Source organism: Ranitomeya imitator, chromosome 4 (genome assembly GCF_032444005.1).
Source record: "Ranitomeya imitator isolate aRanImi1 chromosome 4, aRanImi1.pri, whole genome shotgun sequence".
NCBI classification, from domain to species: domain Eukaryota; kingdom Metazoa; phylum Chordata; class Amphibia; order Anura; family Dendrobatidae; genus Ranitomeya; species Ranitomeya imitator.
In genome coordinates, this window is record NC_091285.1 from 523,475,482 (window position 1) to 523,490,517 (window position 15,036).

General features: G+C 40.9%; 1 protein-coding gene across 6 annotated transcripts in view; it reads right to left on the bottom strand.

Moving 5' to 3' along the window:
- The window catches only part of PPIP5K1 (diphosphoinositol pentakisphosphate kinase 1), a 249,331-nt gene that overhangs the window by 52,099 nt on the left and 182,196 nt on the right, over window positions 1-15,036 (bottom strand). For all 6 annotated transcript variants that reach the window (XM_069766131.1, XM_069766130.1, XM_069766127.1 and 3 more), the window contains one exon: window positions 8,337-8,465. In XM_069766131.1, the coding sequence (XP_069622232.1) occupies window positions 8,337-8,465 (129 nt within the window). The remainder of the gene's footprint in view (window positions 1-8,336; window positions 8,466-15,036) is intronic.

Genomic DNA, 15,036 nt, shown 5'->3' on the forward strand with positions numbered 1-15,036 from the left:
ACGAAAAATAGTTAATAAATAACATTTCCCACATGTCTACTTTACATCAGCACAATTTTGGAATTTGCAATTTTGGAAACAAAATTTTTGTTTTGTTAGGGAGTTATAAGGGTTAAAATTTGACCAGCAATTTCTCATTTTTACAACACCATTTTTTTTAGGGACCACATCACATTTGAAGTCATTAAGTCTATATGATAGAAAATACCCAAGTGTGACACCATTCTAAAAACTGCACCCCTCAAGGTGCTCAAAACCACATTCAAGAAGTTTATTAACCCTTCACGTGCTTCACAGTAACTGAAACAATGTGGAAGGAAAAAATGAACATTTAACTTTTTTTTGCAAACATTTTACTTAAGAACCATTTTTTTTTATTTTCACAAGTGTAAAAACAGAAATTTAACCATAAATTTTGTTGTGCAATTTCTCCTGAATACGCCGATACCCTATATGAGGGGGTAAACCACTGTTTGGGCGCACCGCAGAGCTTGGAGTGAAGGAGCGTCGTTTTACTTTTTCAATGTAGAATTGGCTGGAATTGAGATTGGATGCCATGTCACGTTTGGAGAGCCCCTGATGTGCCTAAACAGTGGCAACCCCCCACAAGTGACACCATTTTGGAAACTAGACCCCATAAGGAACTTATCTAGATGTGTGGTGAGCACTTTGAACCCCCAAGTGCTTCACTGAAGTTTATAACGTAGAGCCGTGAAAATAAAAAATCGCATTTGTTTACACAAAAATGATCTTTTCGCCCACAAATTCTTATTTTCACAAGGGTAACAGGAGAAATTAGACCACAAAAGTTGTTGTGCGATTTCTCCTGAATACGTCGATACCCCATATGTGAGGGTAAACCACTGTTTGGGCGCACTGCAGAGCTTGGAAGAGAAGGAGTGCAGTTTTACTTTTTCAATGTAGAATTGGCTGGAATTGAGATCGGACGCCGTGTTGCGTTTGGAGAGCCCCTGATGCGCACAAACAGTAGAAACCCCCCACAAGTGACCCCATTTTGGAAACTAGACCCCCCAAATAAAAAAATCACATTTTTTTTCTACAAAAATGATCTTTTTGCCCCCAAATTTTTATTTTCACAAGGGTAACAAGAGAAATTGGACCCCCAAAGTTGTTGTCCAATTTGTCCTGAGTATGCTGGTACCCCATATGTGGGGATAAACCACTGTTTGGGCGCACGGCAGAGCTCGGAAGGGAAGGAGCGCCGTTTTGGAATGCAGACTTTGATAGAATGGTCTGCGGGCGTTATGTTGCGTTTACAGAGCCCCTGATGTACCTAAACAGTAGAAACCCCCCACAAGTGACCCCATTTTGGAAACTAGACCCTCCAAATAACTTATCTAGATGTGTGGTGAGAACTTTGAATGCCCAAGTGCTTCACAGAAGTTTAGAATGCAGAGTCGTGAAAATAAAAAAAAAATTTTTTCCACAAAATATTTTTAGCCCCCAAGTTTTTATTTTCACAAGGGTAACAGGAGAAATTGGACCCCAAAATTTGTTGTCCAATTTATCCCGAGTACGCTGATGCCCCATATGTGTGTGTAAACCACTGTTTAGGCGCACGGCAGAGCTCAGAAGGGAGGGAGCACCATTTGACTTTTTGAGCGCAAAATTGGCTCTCGTGTTTGGAGACCCCCTGATGTACCTAAACAGTGGAAACCCCCAAGTTCTAACTCCAACCCAAACCCCAACACACCCCTAACCCTAATCCCAACCCGATCCATAATCCTAATCACAACCCTAACGATAATCACAACCCTAACCCCAAAACCACCCTAATCTCAACCTTAACCATAACCCAAATCAAAACCCTAAATCCAACACACCCCTAATCCTAATATCAACTCTAACCTCAAACCTAACCCTAATCCCAATACACCCCTAACCCTAATACCAACCCTAATCAAAAACCTAACCCTAATCCCAAACGTAACCCTAATGCCAACTCTAACCTAATACCAACCCTAATTTAAACCCTAACCCTAATCCCAACTCTAACACTAACTTTAGCCGCAACCCTAGTCCTAACTTTAGCCCCAACCCTAACCCTAACTTTAGCCCCAACCTTAACCCTAGCCCTAACTTTAGCCCCAAACCTAACTTTAGCCCTAACCTTAAATTTAGCCCCAACCCTAACCCTAGCCCTAACTTTAGCTCCAACCTAAACCTAAGGCTACTTTCACACTTGCGTCGTGTGGCATCCGTCGCAATCCGTCGTTTTGGACAAAAAACAGATCCTGGAAATGTGCCTGAAGGATGCCTTTTTTGCCCATAGACTTGTATTGCCATCGGATGGCCACACGTCGCGTCCGTCGTGCACTGGATCTGTTGTGTTTTGGCGGACCGTCGTCACAAAAAAAAGTTCAATGTAACCTTTTTTTTGTACGTTGCGTCCGCCATTTCCGACCGCGCATGCGTGGCCGTAACTCTGCCCCCTCCTCCCCAGAACATAGACTGGGCAGCGAATGAGTTAAAAAACTGCATCTGCTGCCCACGTTGTGCACAATTTTCACAACGTGCATCGGTACGTCGGGCCGACGCATTGCGACGGCCCCGTACTGACGCAAGTGTCAAAGAAGCCTAACCCTAAATTTAGCCCCAACCCTAACCCTAAATTTAGCCCCAACTCCTCTAGCTGCCGGCTCGGCAGATCATGGCGGGCGCACTGCGTATGCGCCCGCCATTTCCTTTCCCGATGAAGAAGCCGGCGGGCAGGAAGGTACGCAGGAGGATCCAGGGACACCGGTAAGTATAACAGGGTCCCTGAATCCCCCTATTTCTCTGTCCTCTGATGTGCGATCACATCAGAGGGCAGAGAATGACAGATCGCTTTTTTTTGCGACCGCCGGTAAACAGTTAATTACCGGCGATCACAAAACAGGGGTCGGGAAAAACCGACCCCGATCATGTTCTTTGGAGTCTCAGCTACCCCTGGCAGCCGAGACCCCAAAGATCTTCCGGGTGCCGGCCGGCGCACTGCGCATGCGCCCGCCATTTTTTTGCCGGAAAAAGATGGTGGCGCCCATCGGGAGCCACGAGGAGCACCGGGGGAGACAGGTGAGTATCGGGGGGCTATCGGGGACCCCATTTCTCTGTCATCTGATGTGCGATCACATCGGAAGACAGAGAAAGTAAATGTGAAATCGCGTTGTTTTTTTTGCGACCGCCAGTAAACGGTTAATTACCGGCGATCGCAACCCGGGGTCGGTAAAAAAAACCCCAAATCATGTACTCTGGGGTCTCTGCTACCCCCGACAACTGAGACCCCAGAGAAAATCCGACTCGGGGGGGGGGGGGGGGGGGCGCTATTCACTTTTTCCACAGCGCCGTTAATTAACAGCGCTGTGGTTTAAGTACCCTTAGCTGCCGCCGTTAAAAGGCGTATCGGTGGTCGTTAAGGGGTTAATAAACATCTATTTCTCTCAAAATATGCATTTATACTGGTGCTTAAAGAGTGGCTTCAAGTAGCAAGTTAAATTTGTTATTTAAAGGGAATGTGTCATCATAAAAAGACCTAAGAATTAAATTAAGATTTACGCTAGACTTATTTTTTATATTTTGGTGATGTTTTGGTAATTGGCCATGTAACTATCAACAGTGATTTTGTTTTTCTTAAATGTTGCTGTTTTCACTCTGGTTATTGAGGATCTTAATAAGCCGACACTAATTGGTCTGTAGAGATCATCCATTAAAAACGTATCAACCAAATACCCTGTTTTTTACATCTTTTACTAGCACTTGCGGATTGCTGCAACATTTTTTCAAACTGGGTGTTTTTGGTTTTGCTGTTCTCTTTTGTGTCTTCTAGAGATCATCCATTAGTAGTCAGATTGCCATCACAGCCAGGACTATGGTTACAGTGCATCTCATACATAGGTAGCATGGGGATCACCAGTCACAGTAGGTGATGGTCACTGCTCACTTTCTGCACAGACCTTAGCACAGATTACACCTAGATCCTTCATACAGAAGTCAATGAATCACCTCCAGTCTACTGTTTGCTATTGTCCATGTGGCTATGGAAAAACCTAACTATAAACAATAAAAGCTCTTAACAGTGGCTCAGATTAGATGGATGCCCCACATAATTATATTTAGAAAATAGAACAATAAAACATACGGAAAATCAAAATAGATCTAAAAATTATTTTGTAACAGCATCACAAACAAAGGTGATACAATCCCTTTAACACTGCGTACATATTGATCTCACAATTTATTTACCTCACATATCATTATTCCATGTATACAATAAATATAAATGTTTTAGCAAAAGCAAACATCAGTGGATAAGGATAAAAAAAAGTTTTAATAGTTCACTACAGGCAAAAATGAGTAAAGAGAAAAAAATAAATCACATTAAATATTTATAACTCTGATAGACAGTCATTGCCAACAGTCCCTCATATATACCATCAATAAAGTACAGCCAAAAAAAGAAAAGGAAAATTATATACAATGTGACGGCTGCAACCCTTGGCACCTACACATCCGTATCAGTCACATTATTTATATATATAAATATATATATATATATATATATATATATATATATATAGACACACATACATATACACAACACGTGTGTATGTATACATGCAAACCCTGGCATTTACACAAATTATATATATATATATATATATATATATATATATATATATATATATATATATACACACACACACACACACGTATTATAATGTGTATATACAATGGCATGTAAAAGTTTGGCACCCGTGGTCAAAATTATTGTTATTGTGAACAGTTAAGCAAGTAGAAGATAAAATGATCTCTAACAGGCCTAAAGTTAAAAATGACACATTTCCTTTGTATTTTAGGCAAAGAAAAATTTAATTTTATAAATGGCAAAAAGGAAAATCGGCCAATGCAAAGGTTTGGGCACCCTGCATGGTTAGTAGCACCCCCTTTTGAAACTATCACATCTTGTAAACACTTTTTATAGCCAGACAAGAATGTTTCAATTCCTGTTTGAGGGATTTTCATCCATTCTTCCTTGGCAAATTCTTCCAGTTCTGTGAAATTCCTGGGTTGTTTTGCATGCACTGCTATTTTGAGGTCTAGCCACAGATTTTCAATGATATTTAGATCAGGGGACTGTAAGGGTCATTGTAAAACCTTCAGCTTGCGCCTTTTGAGGTAGTTTATTGTGGATTTTGACATGTGTTTAGGATCATTATTTATTTGTAGAAACCATCTTCTTTTCAACATCAGCTTTACAGACAGTGTTATGTTTGCATCCAGAAATTATTGAAATTTCATTGAATCCATTCTTTCCTCTACCCATGAAATGTTCCCTGTGCCATTGGCTACAACACAACCCCTAAGCATGATTGATCCACCCCCATGCTTAATGGTTGGCGAGATGTTCTTTTCCTTAAATTCTGAGACCTTTCTTCTCCACACATACCTTTGATCATTGGTACCAAAAAGAGTACTATTTTAACCTCATCAAAATGCATCAGGCTTGTTTAGATGTTCTCTTTCATACTTATGAGGCTGAATGTTATGGTGAGGATCCAGGTGATTCTGAACAGTAGAACAATGTAACACAACCCCAGCCTGCTTAATCTTTCTGGTGGTCTTTTCCAGTCAAGTGGGGGTTCTGATTTGCCTCTCTAGCAATCCTATAAGCAGCTCTCATTAAAAATTTTCTTGGTCTTCCAGACTTTATCTTGACCGCCACTGTTCCTATTAACTTCCATTTCTTAATTGCATTTTGAAAGGATGAAAGGGCAACATGAAAACGCTGCTATCTTCTTATTGCCTTCTCCTGCTTTGTAGGTCTCCATCATTTTCATTTTCACCTAGGCAGCTGCTTAGAGCTCATGGCTGCTGTTTTTTTGGCACAAGGTTAGAGGAGGCTGGGAATTTATGAAGCTGGGAAATTTGCATCACCTAGCATTTCCTAACAATGATGGTGAACAAGCCATAACCCTAACAGGCTAACTAAGGTCTGAAACCTTGGTTAAAATTATTTGAGCACACAAATCTCCAAGAGTGCCCAAAGTTTGCATCGGCCCTTTTCCTTTTTGTAATCTTTAAAATGTAAAAAATGACAATACATATATTTTTTGCCTAAATTAAAAAGGAAATGTGTCATCCTTAACTTTAGCAATTTTAGAGATCATTTAGTCTTCAACTTGGTTAACTTGCTTGTGTGTGTGTATATATGTATATATATATATATATATATATATATATATATATATATATATATATATATATATATATATATATATATACATATATACACACACACACACACACACACATATATACATACACACAGTACAGACCAAAAGTTTGGACACACCTCATTTAAAGATTTTTCTGTATTTTCATGACTATGAAAATTGTGCATTCACACTGAAGGCATCAAAACTAAATTAACACATGTGGAATTATATACTTAACAAAAAAGTGTGAAACAACTGAAATTATGTCTTATATTCTAGGTTCTTCAAAGTAGCCACCTATTGCTTTGATGATTGCTTGGCACACTCTTGGCATTCTCTTGATGAGCTTCAAGAGGTAGTCACCGGGAATGGTCTTCCAACAATCTTGAAGGAGTTCACAGAGATGCTTAGCACTTGTTGGCCCTTTTGCCTTCACTCTGCGGTCCAGCTCACCCCAAACCATCTCGATAGAGTTCAGGTCTGGTGACTGTTGAGGCCAGGTCATCTGGCGTAGCACCCCATCACTCTCCTTCTTGGTCAAATAGCCCTTACACAGCCTGCAAGTGTGTTTGGGGTCATCGTCCTGTTGAAAAATAAATAATGGTCCAACTAAACGCAAACCGGATGGAATAGCATGCCGCTGCAAGATGCTGTGGTAGCCATGCTGGTTCAGTATGCCTTCAATTTTGAATAAATCCCCAATAGTGTCACCAGCAAAGCACCCCCACACCATCACACCTCTTCCTCCATGCTTCACGGTGGGAACCAGGCATGTAGAGTCCATCCGTTCACCTTTTCTGCGTCGCACAAAGGCACGGTGGTTGGAACCAAAGATCTTAAATTTGGACTCATCAGACCAAAGCACAGATTTCTACTGGTCTAATGTCCATTCCTTGTGTTCTTTAGCCCAAATACGTCTCTTCTGCTTGTTGCCTGTCCTTAGCAGTGGTTTCCTAGCAGCAATTTTACCATGAAGGCCTGTGGCACAAAGTCTCCTCTTAACAGTTGTAGAGATGTGTCTGCTGCTAGAACTCCGTGTGGCATTGACCTGGTCTCTAATCTGAGCTGCTGTTAACCTGCGATTTCTGAGGCTGGTGACTCGGATAAACTTATCCTCAGAAGCAGAGGTGACTCTTGGTCTTCCTTTCCTGAGGGGGTCCTCATGTGAGCCAGTTTCTTTGCAGCGCTTGATGGTTTTTGCCACTGCACTTGGGGACACTTTCAAAGTTTTCCCCATTTTTCGGACTGACTGACCTTCATTTCTTAAAGTAATGATGGCCACTCATTTTTCTTTACTTAGCTGCTTTTTTCTTGCCATAATACAAATTCTAACAGTCTATTCAGTAGGACTATCAGCTGTGTATCCGTGTATCCACCAGACTTCTGCACAACACAACTGATGGTCCCAACCCCATTTATAAGGCAAGAAATCCCACTTATTAAACCTGACAGGCCACACCTGTGAAGTGAAAACCATTCCCGGTGACTACCTCTTGAAGCTCATCAAGAGAATGCCAAGAGCGTGCAAAGCAGTCATCAAAGCAAAAGGTGGCTACTTTGAAGAACCTAGAATATAAGACATACTTTCAGTTGTTTCACACTTTTTTGTTAAGTATATAATTCCACACGTGTTAATTCATAGTTTTGATGCCTTCAGTGTGAATGTACAATTTTCATAGTCATGAAAATACAGAAAAATCTTTAAATGAGAAGGTGTGTCCAAACTTTTGGTCTGTACTGTATATATATATATATATATATATATATATATGTATATATGTGTGTGTATATATATATACATATACATATACACACACATACATGCATTGTGCGTATGCATACATACACACTACATGTATGTACAGGTAAATCTCAGATGAAAAAATGACCAAAAAGTTCTAAAATGAAAAGAGAAACTTCTACTTTGCGCCCTTGTGACTGGCAACCAGTGTATCTTGGCAGCGATTTCCCATCTGGCCAACATCAGCATTATTACAGGTTACTTTATGATCACGGTGACATACAAAAAAATCTGATACATGCAAACATTCCCCCCTTTCCAGGGCTGAAAAATTAAAAATACACGGGGTACAGAGTGCATCTGGTGTAGAATACACGTACCGTCTTTGTAAGTCAGGCTGGCAGCGGCGCTGATTTTTTTGCGGTAGCTGCGCGCGTAGTCCTGTAGATTTGGAGCGCTGGAGGAGCCTCCCAGCACTGTGGTGCTGAACAGACCAGTACACTGTGATCCTGGAAAGGTTGGGATTGGGGATTAGTATTCACACAGATCTAGGACATGCCACTATATATCAATCACCCTTGTTAATAGTAGACATCTTCCCATATGCAGTAGATTCGATCTGAAAATATGGAAACACTATTGTTATGCCATGATTTAGTACAAACTCATTGGTAAGACACAGCAAAACCTTAAGATCACACAATGCAAGAGCAATTTTATGATACATATGGACAAAAAAAAAATTTATTTTTATATTGTAAGAATGGACATAAAATCGCATCTGTGGTTTAAAGTAAAAGGGACATTTTAAAATCAATTACTTTTACTGTATTTTCTATAATATTCTATTTGTTACTTGAAAGGATTTGCGAATCCTATCTAAGAAAATTTACATTATAAAGTGTTTATTTTCTATGGGAATTACAATTAATTTTTGCTAGAAAAATTCAAACTTAAAGAAGCACTCCTCCTCCCATCAAAATGGTTATCCTTTTAATATATTGCAGTCATCATATTATATAGCACTGTGCTTACAATTGCTCATTTTGCCTTTCTACCCAGATAGTGCTTCTCTTTTCCATTAGATCTATGACATCACGTGATTAAAAACTGACTGCCTGAATCCTTCTAAGCTCTATGTAGAAACAGGAGGTCAATTTTCCCTGTTGGAGTCATGAATAATTGCAAAAGTCTATGGAATGGGGGAGGAGCTGAAAACGGCACAACAAGTTGTTTTTCTTCACAATTTATTCAAAAATCTTTCATCCATTATGTACATACAAGTAATAGAAAGAACTTTGCAGAATCTTCATCACTGTGAACAAATCATCCAGACTATGGTACGGGTTTGAGCAAGCTTCCGAATTGCCTACAAGTCCTCGGATTGGGTGATCCTTGTGCGGACATGCGCTCCCATAAATTGAGCAGCAGAGCAGAATCACTGACCGGCGATGAGAGAAGCACAGCTGTGGCGAAGTTTCGGGGGATCTGCCCCTTTCTCAAGTCTGCAATTTTTCTTCAATTCCTTCCTTTTAACGACGCACACCATGTAAACCAGCGCCAATCCTGACATCAGGTACTAAAACATATAAAACAAATTTAGTACAAAACAGCTTGATTACATCTATTAATATAGAGAACCATGGTAATACATGTTTTCACAATTGCATTATAAAAAGTGTCATACAAAAATGTATTAGATACGCATCTCGTGTAATATTTACAAAAATACATTACAGTTAAATCTCTCATTTAACCCTTTTATAGAAACCGTATCAAGAGGAAACATCCAATATGCTTCTCTTTGTAATAACCTCCTTTTTATCTGACTTAAATCCTGCATATTCACGAGATTAGTTTCTAATACATTTTTGTATGATGCTTTTTATAATGCAATCGTGAAAACATGTATTACTATGGTTCTCTATATTAATAGGTGTAAACAAGACTTTTATACTAAATTGGTTTTATATGTTTTAGCACCTGGTGTCAGGATCGGTGCGGAGTTACACGGTGTGCGTCGTTTAAAGGAAGGAATGGATGAAAGTTTGCAGGCTTGAGAAAATTGGTTTTATATGTTTTAGCACCTGGTGTCAGGATCGGTGCTGAGTTACACGGTGTGCGTCGTTTAAAGGAAGGAATGGATGAAAGTTTGCAGGCTTGAGAAAGGGGTGATCCCCCGAAACGCTGCCACAACTGTGCTTCTCTCATCGTCGGTCAGGGTCTCTGCTCTGCTGCTCGATGTATCGAAATGCATGTCCGCACAGGGATCACCCACAACGAGGACTTGTAGGCAAGTCGCAAGCTTGCTAAAGCCCATACCGCAGTCTGGATGATTTGTTCACAGTGATACTGCAAAGTTCGTACCCATCACTGTGAAAAGAACGTTCCGATTTCGGTCCACAAAAGTCGGACGAGTGTCATTCAAGTGTCATATACGATTTTCATGCGAGTACAATCGATTTTTCCCGCCTAGCATCCAAATGAAAAGGCAATTTTAGCTTGAGCTTTTACATAGAGCAATTCTCTATGTCATTTACACATGGGTTTCAAAGGAATTATTCTTCACAACACACACATATATATATTTATTATATATAGATAAAAAACAGCAATTCAGCAGCCGCGTACAGTAAAATCACAGCGTGACCCAGCAGAATAGAATACATACAGTATATACACATAGAATAGATGGATATAAAAATGGCAGTCACATATATAATTAGTACAGCGCGTGTGCAGCTTACTGTACAAGTATTTAAAAAATGATTATTTTTCTGAAAAAAATGGAGGGGCTCCTGCGTAATTTTCCAAACCAGCAGAGGGAAAGCCAATGGCTGGGTGCAGATGTTTATAGCCTGGGAATGGGGTAATACCCATGGAGCTTCCAAAGCTATTAATATCCGCTCACAGCTGTATCCTTAGCCTTTATTGGTTATTAAAATGAGGGACTCCCACAAAAACTGAAGTAGAGTCCCCCTATAATTAATAACCAGCAAAGGCTAGGCAGACAGAGCGAGCACCGTTAGAAATTTTCCCACTGAGCTCACACTGATGTCAGTTAAGTGAAGTGAATTCATTGGCTGTGAACTCCCAGGACCTTTCTCAAAACACTGCGAGAATGAGAACTTTCTCAGGCTCGCGGTAATGTCGGTCAGGTCATAGGAATTAACTGCCAGGCAATGAGCTGCGGTAGCAGACGCTGCTCCGTGTCTCTGTTGGATGGCAGGCTGTATAGTCACATCATGCAACAATGCAGCCTGCTTTCTAAATGTTGCAGAGCTAGATCCATCGTGGGACAAATGAATTATTATCTTCTCAGCGGACAGGTGAGGATTATGGTTATTATTTTAATTCCCTTATATGGGACAATGGCTTCACTGGAATGGGCGATCCCGTAAGTATGGTTTAATTAAAATTGATTTAAGAGTCTGTGTCATTATTTCAATTAATAAGGACTTTATTCTGGGTGATTTTATACAATATGTCTATGGGGTTAGTAATGGGGGTGTCTTGTAGACGCTTCTCCATTACTAAACTCTGGGCTTGATGTCAGCTGACAAAACAAAGGTGACATCAACCACCCAACTATAACCCCATTTGCCACCACTACAGGGCAAATAGGAAGAGCGAGGCCAAGTGCCAGAATTGGCGCCTCTTATAGAGGCGCCTTTTCTGGAGCGGCTGAGAGCTGATGTTTTTAGCCTGGAGGACAATATCCATGACCCCTTTCTAGGCTATTAATATCAGCCTGCAGCTGTACTAATTACCGTATTTTTTGGACTATAAGACGCACTTTTCCCCAAAAAAATTTGGGAGGAAAATGGGGGGCGTGTCTTATAGTCCAAATGCAGGCTTATCAGGAGGTTGCGGCAGTGGTGTAGCAGCGTCCGTTCCTCAGGGAACTGGCGGCGACAGAAGTGTGGTGATGGGGAAGCTCGGTGTCAGCGGTGAGCAGTGCGGAGCGCATCATTCGTTTCCCTGCGGCCATCTTCCTGAACCCGTGGGCCGCCGGTGGTTGTGCGGGTTCAGATTGAGATCTCGGCGGCCCTCGGCTTCAGGAAAATGGCCGCTGAGAAACCAATGATGCACTCGGCTCTACTCACCATGGACACCGGACTGCAGCATCAGCACATTTCTGCCGCTGGAATCCTGAAGAAGGGACCCTGCTCCATGCAACACACTCCGCTCTGCCTCACCGCCGACACCGGACCCGTAGCATCGCACCGCTGGGATACCCCGCGACTGCAACATCGCCCCACTTCTGCCGCCGCAGGCTTCCTGAGGAAGGGACCATGCCTCCTGTGACCCCGCTCTACCACCGGCGGCCCTCAGGTAAGATACCTTAAATTTGGATGATAAGACAGACCCCCATCTTATAAAAATATTTTTTTTTGCCATTTTCCACATCAAAATTTGGGTTGCGTCTTATGGTCCGGTGCGTCTTATAGTCCGAAAAATACGGTATATATGTGACTGACATCTTTATGTCTATCTATTCTATGTGTATATACTGTATGTAATCTATTCCATCGGGTCACACTGTGATTTTACTGTACGCGGCTGCAGAATCACAGGCTTTTCAAAGGACATGGGTGTGTAAAAATTGGAGTACACTCGCATGTTCTGAGTGCCGTGTGATTTTTTAATCATACCCACTGACTTGCATTGGCGAGTTGTGTCCGATATACGTGAAAAATCGCAGCATGCTGCAATTTTTTTCTCAGTCGATTTCAGCGGAGCAAAAAATTGCAGATGAACAGGGACTCATAGATTAACATTGGTCAGTGTGCAATCCGATTTTTTATAAGACTGCACTCGTTCATTTTTCTTGCAGAGGAGTACGAGCCCTTACTTGTACATACTGGATGAATTTTTTTGGGATAAATTATGAAGAAACACAACTTATTGTGCCGTTTTCTGTTTTGTATGGACTATAGCCAGTTGGTGGGAGCAACTGCTATGCGGCTATTTTGTGGGAATTTAGTATTAAATAAGCCACTTTTTCCATTTTTGGATGGGGAACAGCGGAGCAGCTGTGTCAGGAGTTGAAGAGGGGATGGTAAGGGTAGGGGCAAGAAACGTCCTGCTTCTACATAGAGAAAAGAGAAGAATTAGCGGAGTAGAAGGACAAAATGAGCAATTGTAAGCACACAATATGATTATTACAATATACTAAGAGGATACAAATTTTGATGGGAGTGTTTCTTTAATAAAGTCGATATTTTATTTTCCTAAATTTCACATATGTATCAAAATAATTGGAGAAATTGTTAATTGCATCAAAAGCCATGATCTCCACCTAAGTGACATCTATCTACAATTAAAAAAAAGTTGTCGGCTTGTTTCCACAGACGATGCTGTCTCAGTTATTGCAGTTTATTCCTCTTTAAGTGTATGGGGCAGACTTGCAATACCAGAAGAAGTCTCCAGACAGATGTGTAAATTCTATAATAAAACCAGACTTTTCTTTGTACAGGTTTTCATTTTCACATGCAGATGATAAGATTATATTACTATAGAAGTTTACTCACTATTTACTTTAGATGCTGAAAAAGAAGGGTAAGTGGTTCTGCGCTGAAAAGGCATCTGTCACCAGATTTGTCATTTTTTGCCATCTGACAGTAGCGGGATATAGAGTTAGAGACACGGATTCCAATAATGTGTCACTTATTGAGCTGCTTGCTGCAGTTTCCAGAAAATCACAGTTTTATCTGCTGCAGATCTACAGTTGCTTGCAAAAGTATTCACCCCCTTGGATTTTTTGTGTGTTTTGCTACCTCACAAACTGGAATTTCACTGTTTTTTTTGAGGGTTTGCATCAGTTCATGTAAAGAACATACCTACAACTGTGAACATTTGGTTTTATGTTTATGAGTATTGTGAAGCAAACAACAAATAAGATAAAATAACTGAAAAGTTCAGTGTGCACAACTATTCACCACCGTAAATTCAGTATTTTGTAGAGACTACTTTTGTGGCAATTATAGCTGCAAGTCACTTTGATTAAATCTCTATGAGCTTTCCACATGTTGCCAATGGGATTTTTGATCATTCCTTGAGACAAAACTGCTCCAGCTCCTTCAAGTTAGATGTTTTTTCAGGTTAACAGAAATCTTCAAGTCTGAGCACATATTCTCAATTGGATTAAGGTCTGGGATTTGACTAGGCCACTTCAAAACCCTTTCATGCTTCCCCTTAAACCACTTGAATGTTGCTTTAGCAGTATGCTTTGGGTCATTGTCTTGTTGAAAGGTGAATCTCTGTCCCAGTCTCATATCACTGACAGACTGAAAAAGGATTTGCTCAAGAATATCCCTGTATTTTGCACCCTCCATCTTTCCCTCAACTTGGATTCCTGCTGCTGAAAAACATCCCCACAGCATGATGCTGCCACCACTATGTTTCACTGTGGGGATGGTGTTCTTGGGGTGATGAGCGGTGATGGTTTCGACCCAGACATAGCGTTTACATTAGTGGCCAAAACGTCCAATTTTGGTTTCATCTGACTACAGCATCTTTCTCCATACATTTGTGGAGTCTCCCACATGTCTTTTGGCAAACTCAAAAAGAGCCACACCATTTTTGTAAGTAAAGGCTTTTTCTTCCATAAAGACCCCCTCTATTGAGGGTACGGCTTATTGTGGTCATATGGACAGATACTCCAGTCTCTGATTTGGAACTCTGCAGCTCTTTCAGGCTTACCTTTGGTCTCTGTGCTGCCTCTCTGATTACTGCCCTCCTTGCCTGGGCTGAGACTTTTGGTAGACAGCCCTCTCTTGGCAGATTTGTTGTTTTACTATGTTCTTTGCATTTGATGATCATGGATTTGATGGTGCTCTGGGGGTATCATCAGAGATTGGGATTTTTTTTTTAATTTTTATAACCTATCCCTGACTTGCACTTCTCCACAACTTTGTCCCAGACTTGTTTGGAGAGCTCCTTGGTCTGCATAGTGTTGTTTGGTTAGTGATGCCTAATGCTTAATGGTGTTGCAGCCTCTGTGGCCTTTCAGAAAAGGTAAAGTACCGGTATATATACTGACAGATGTGTGACACTTAGATTGCACACAGGGGGACT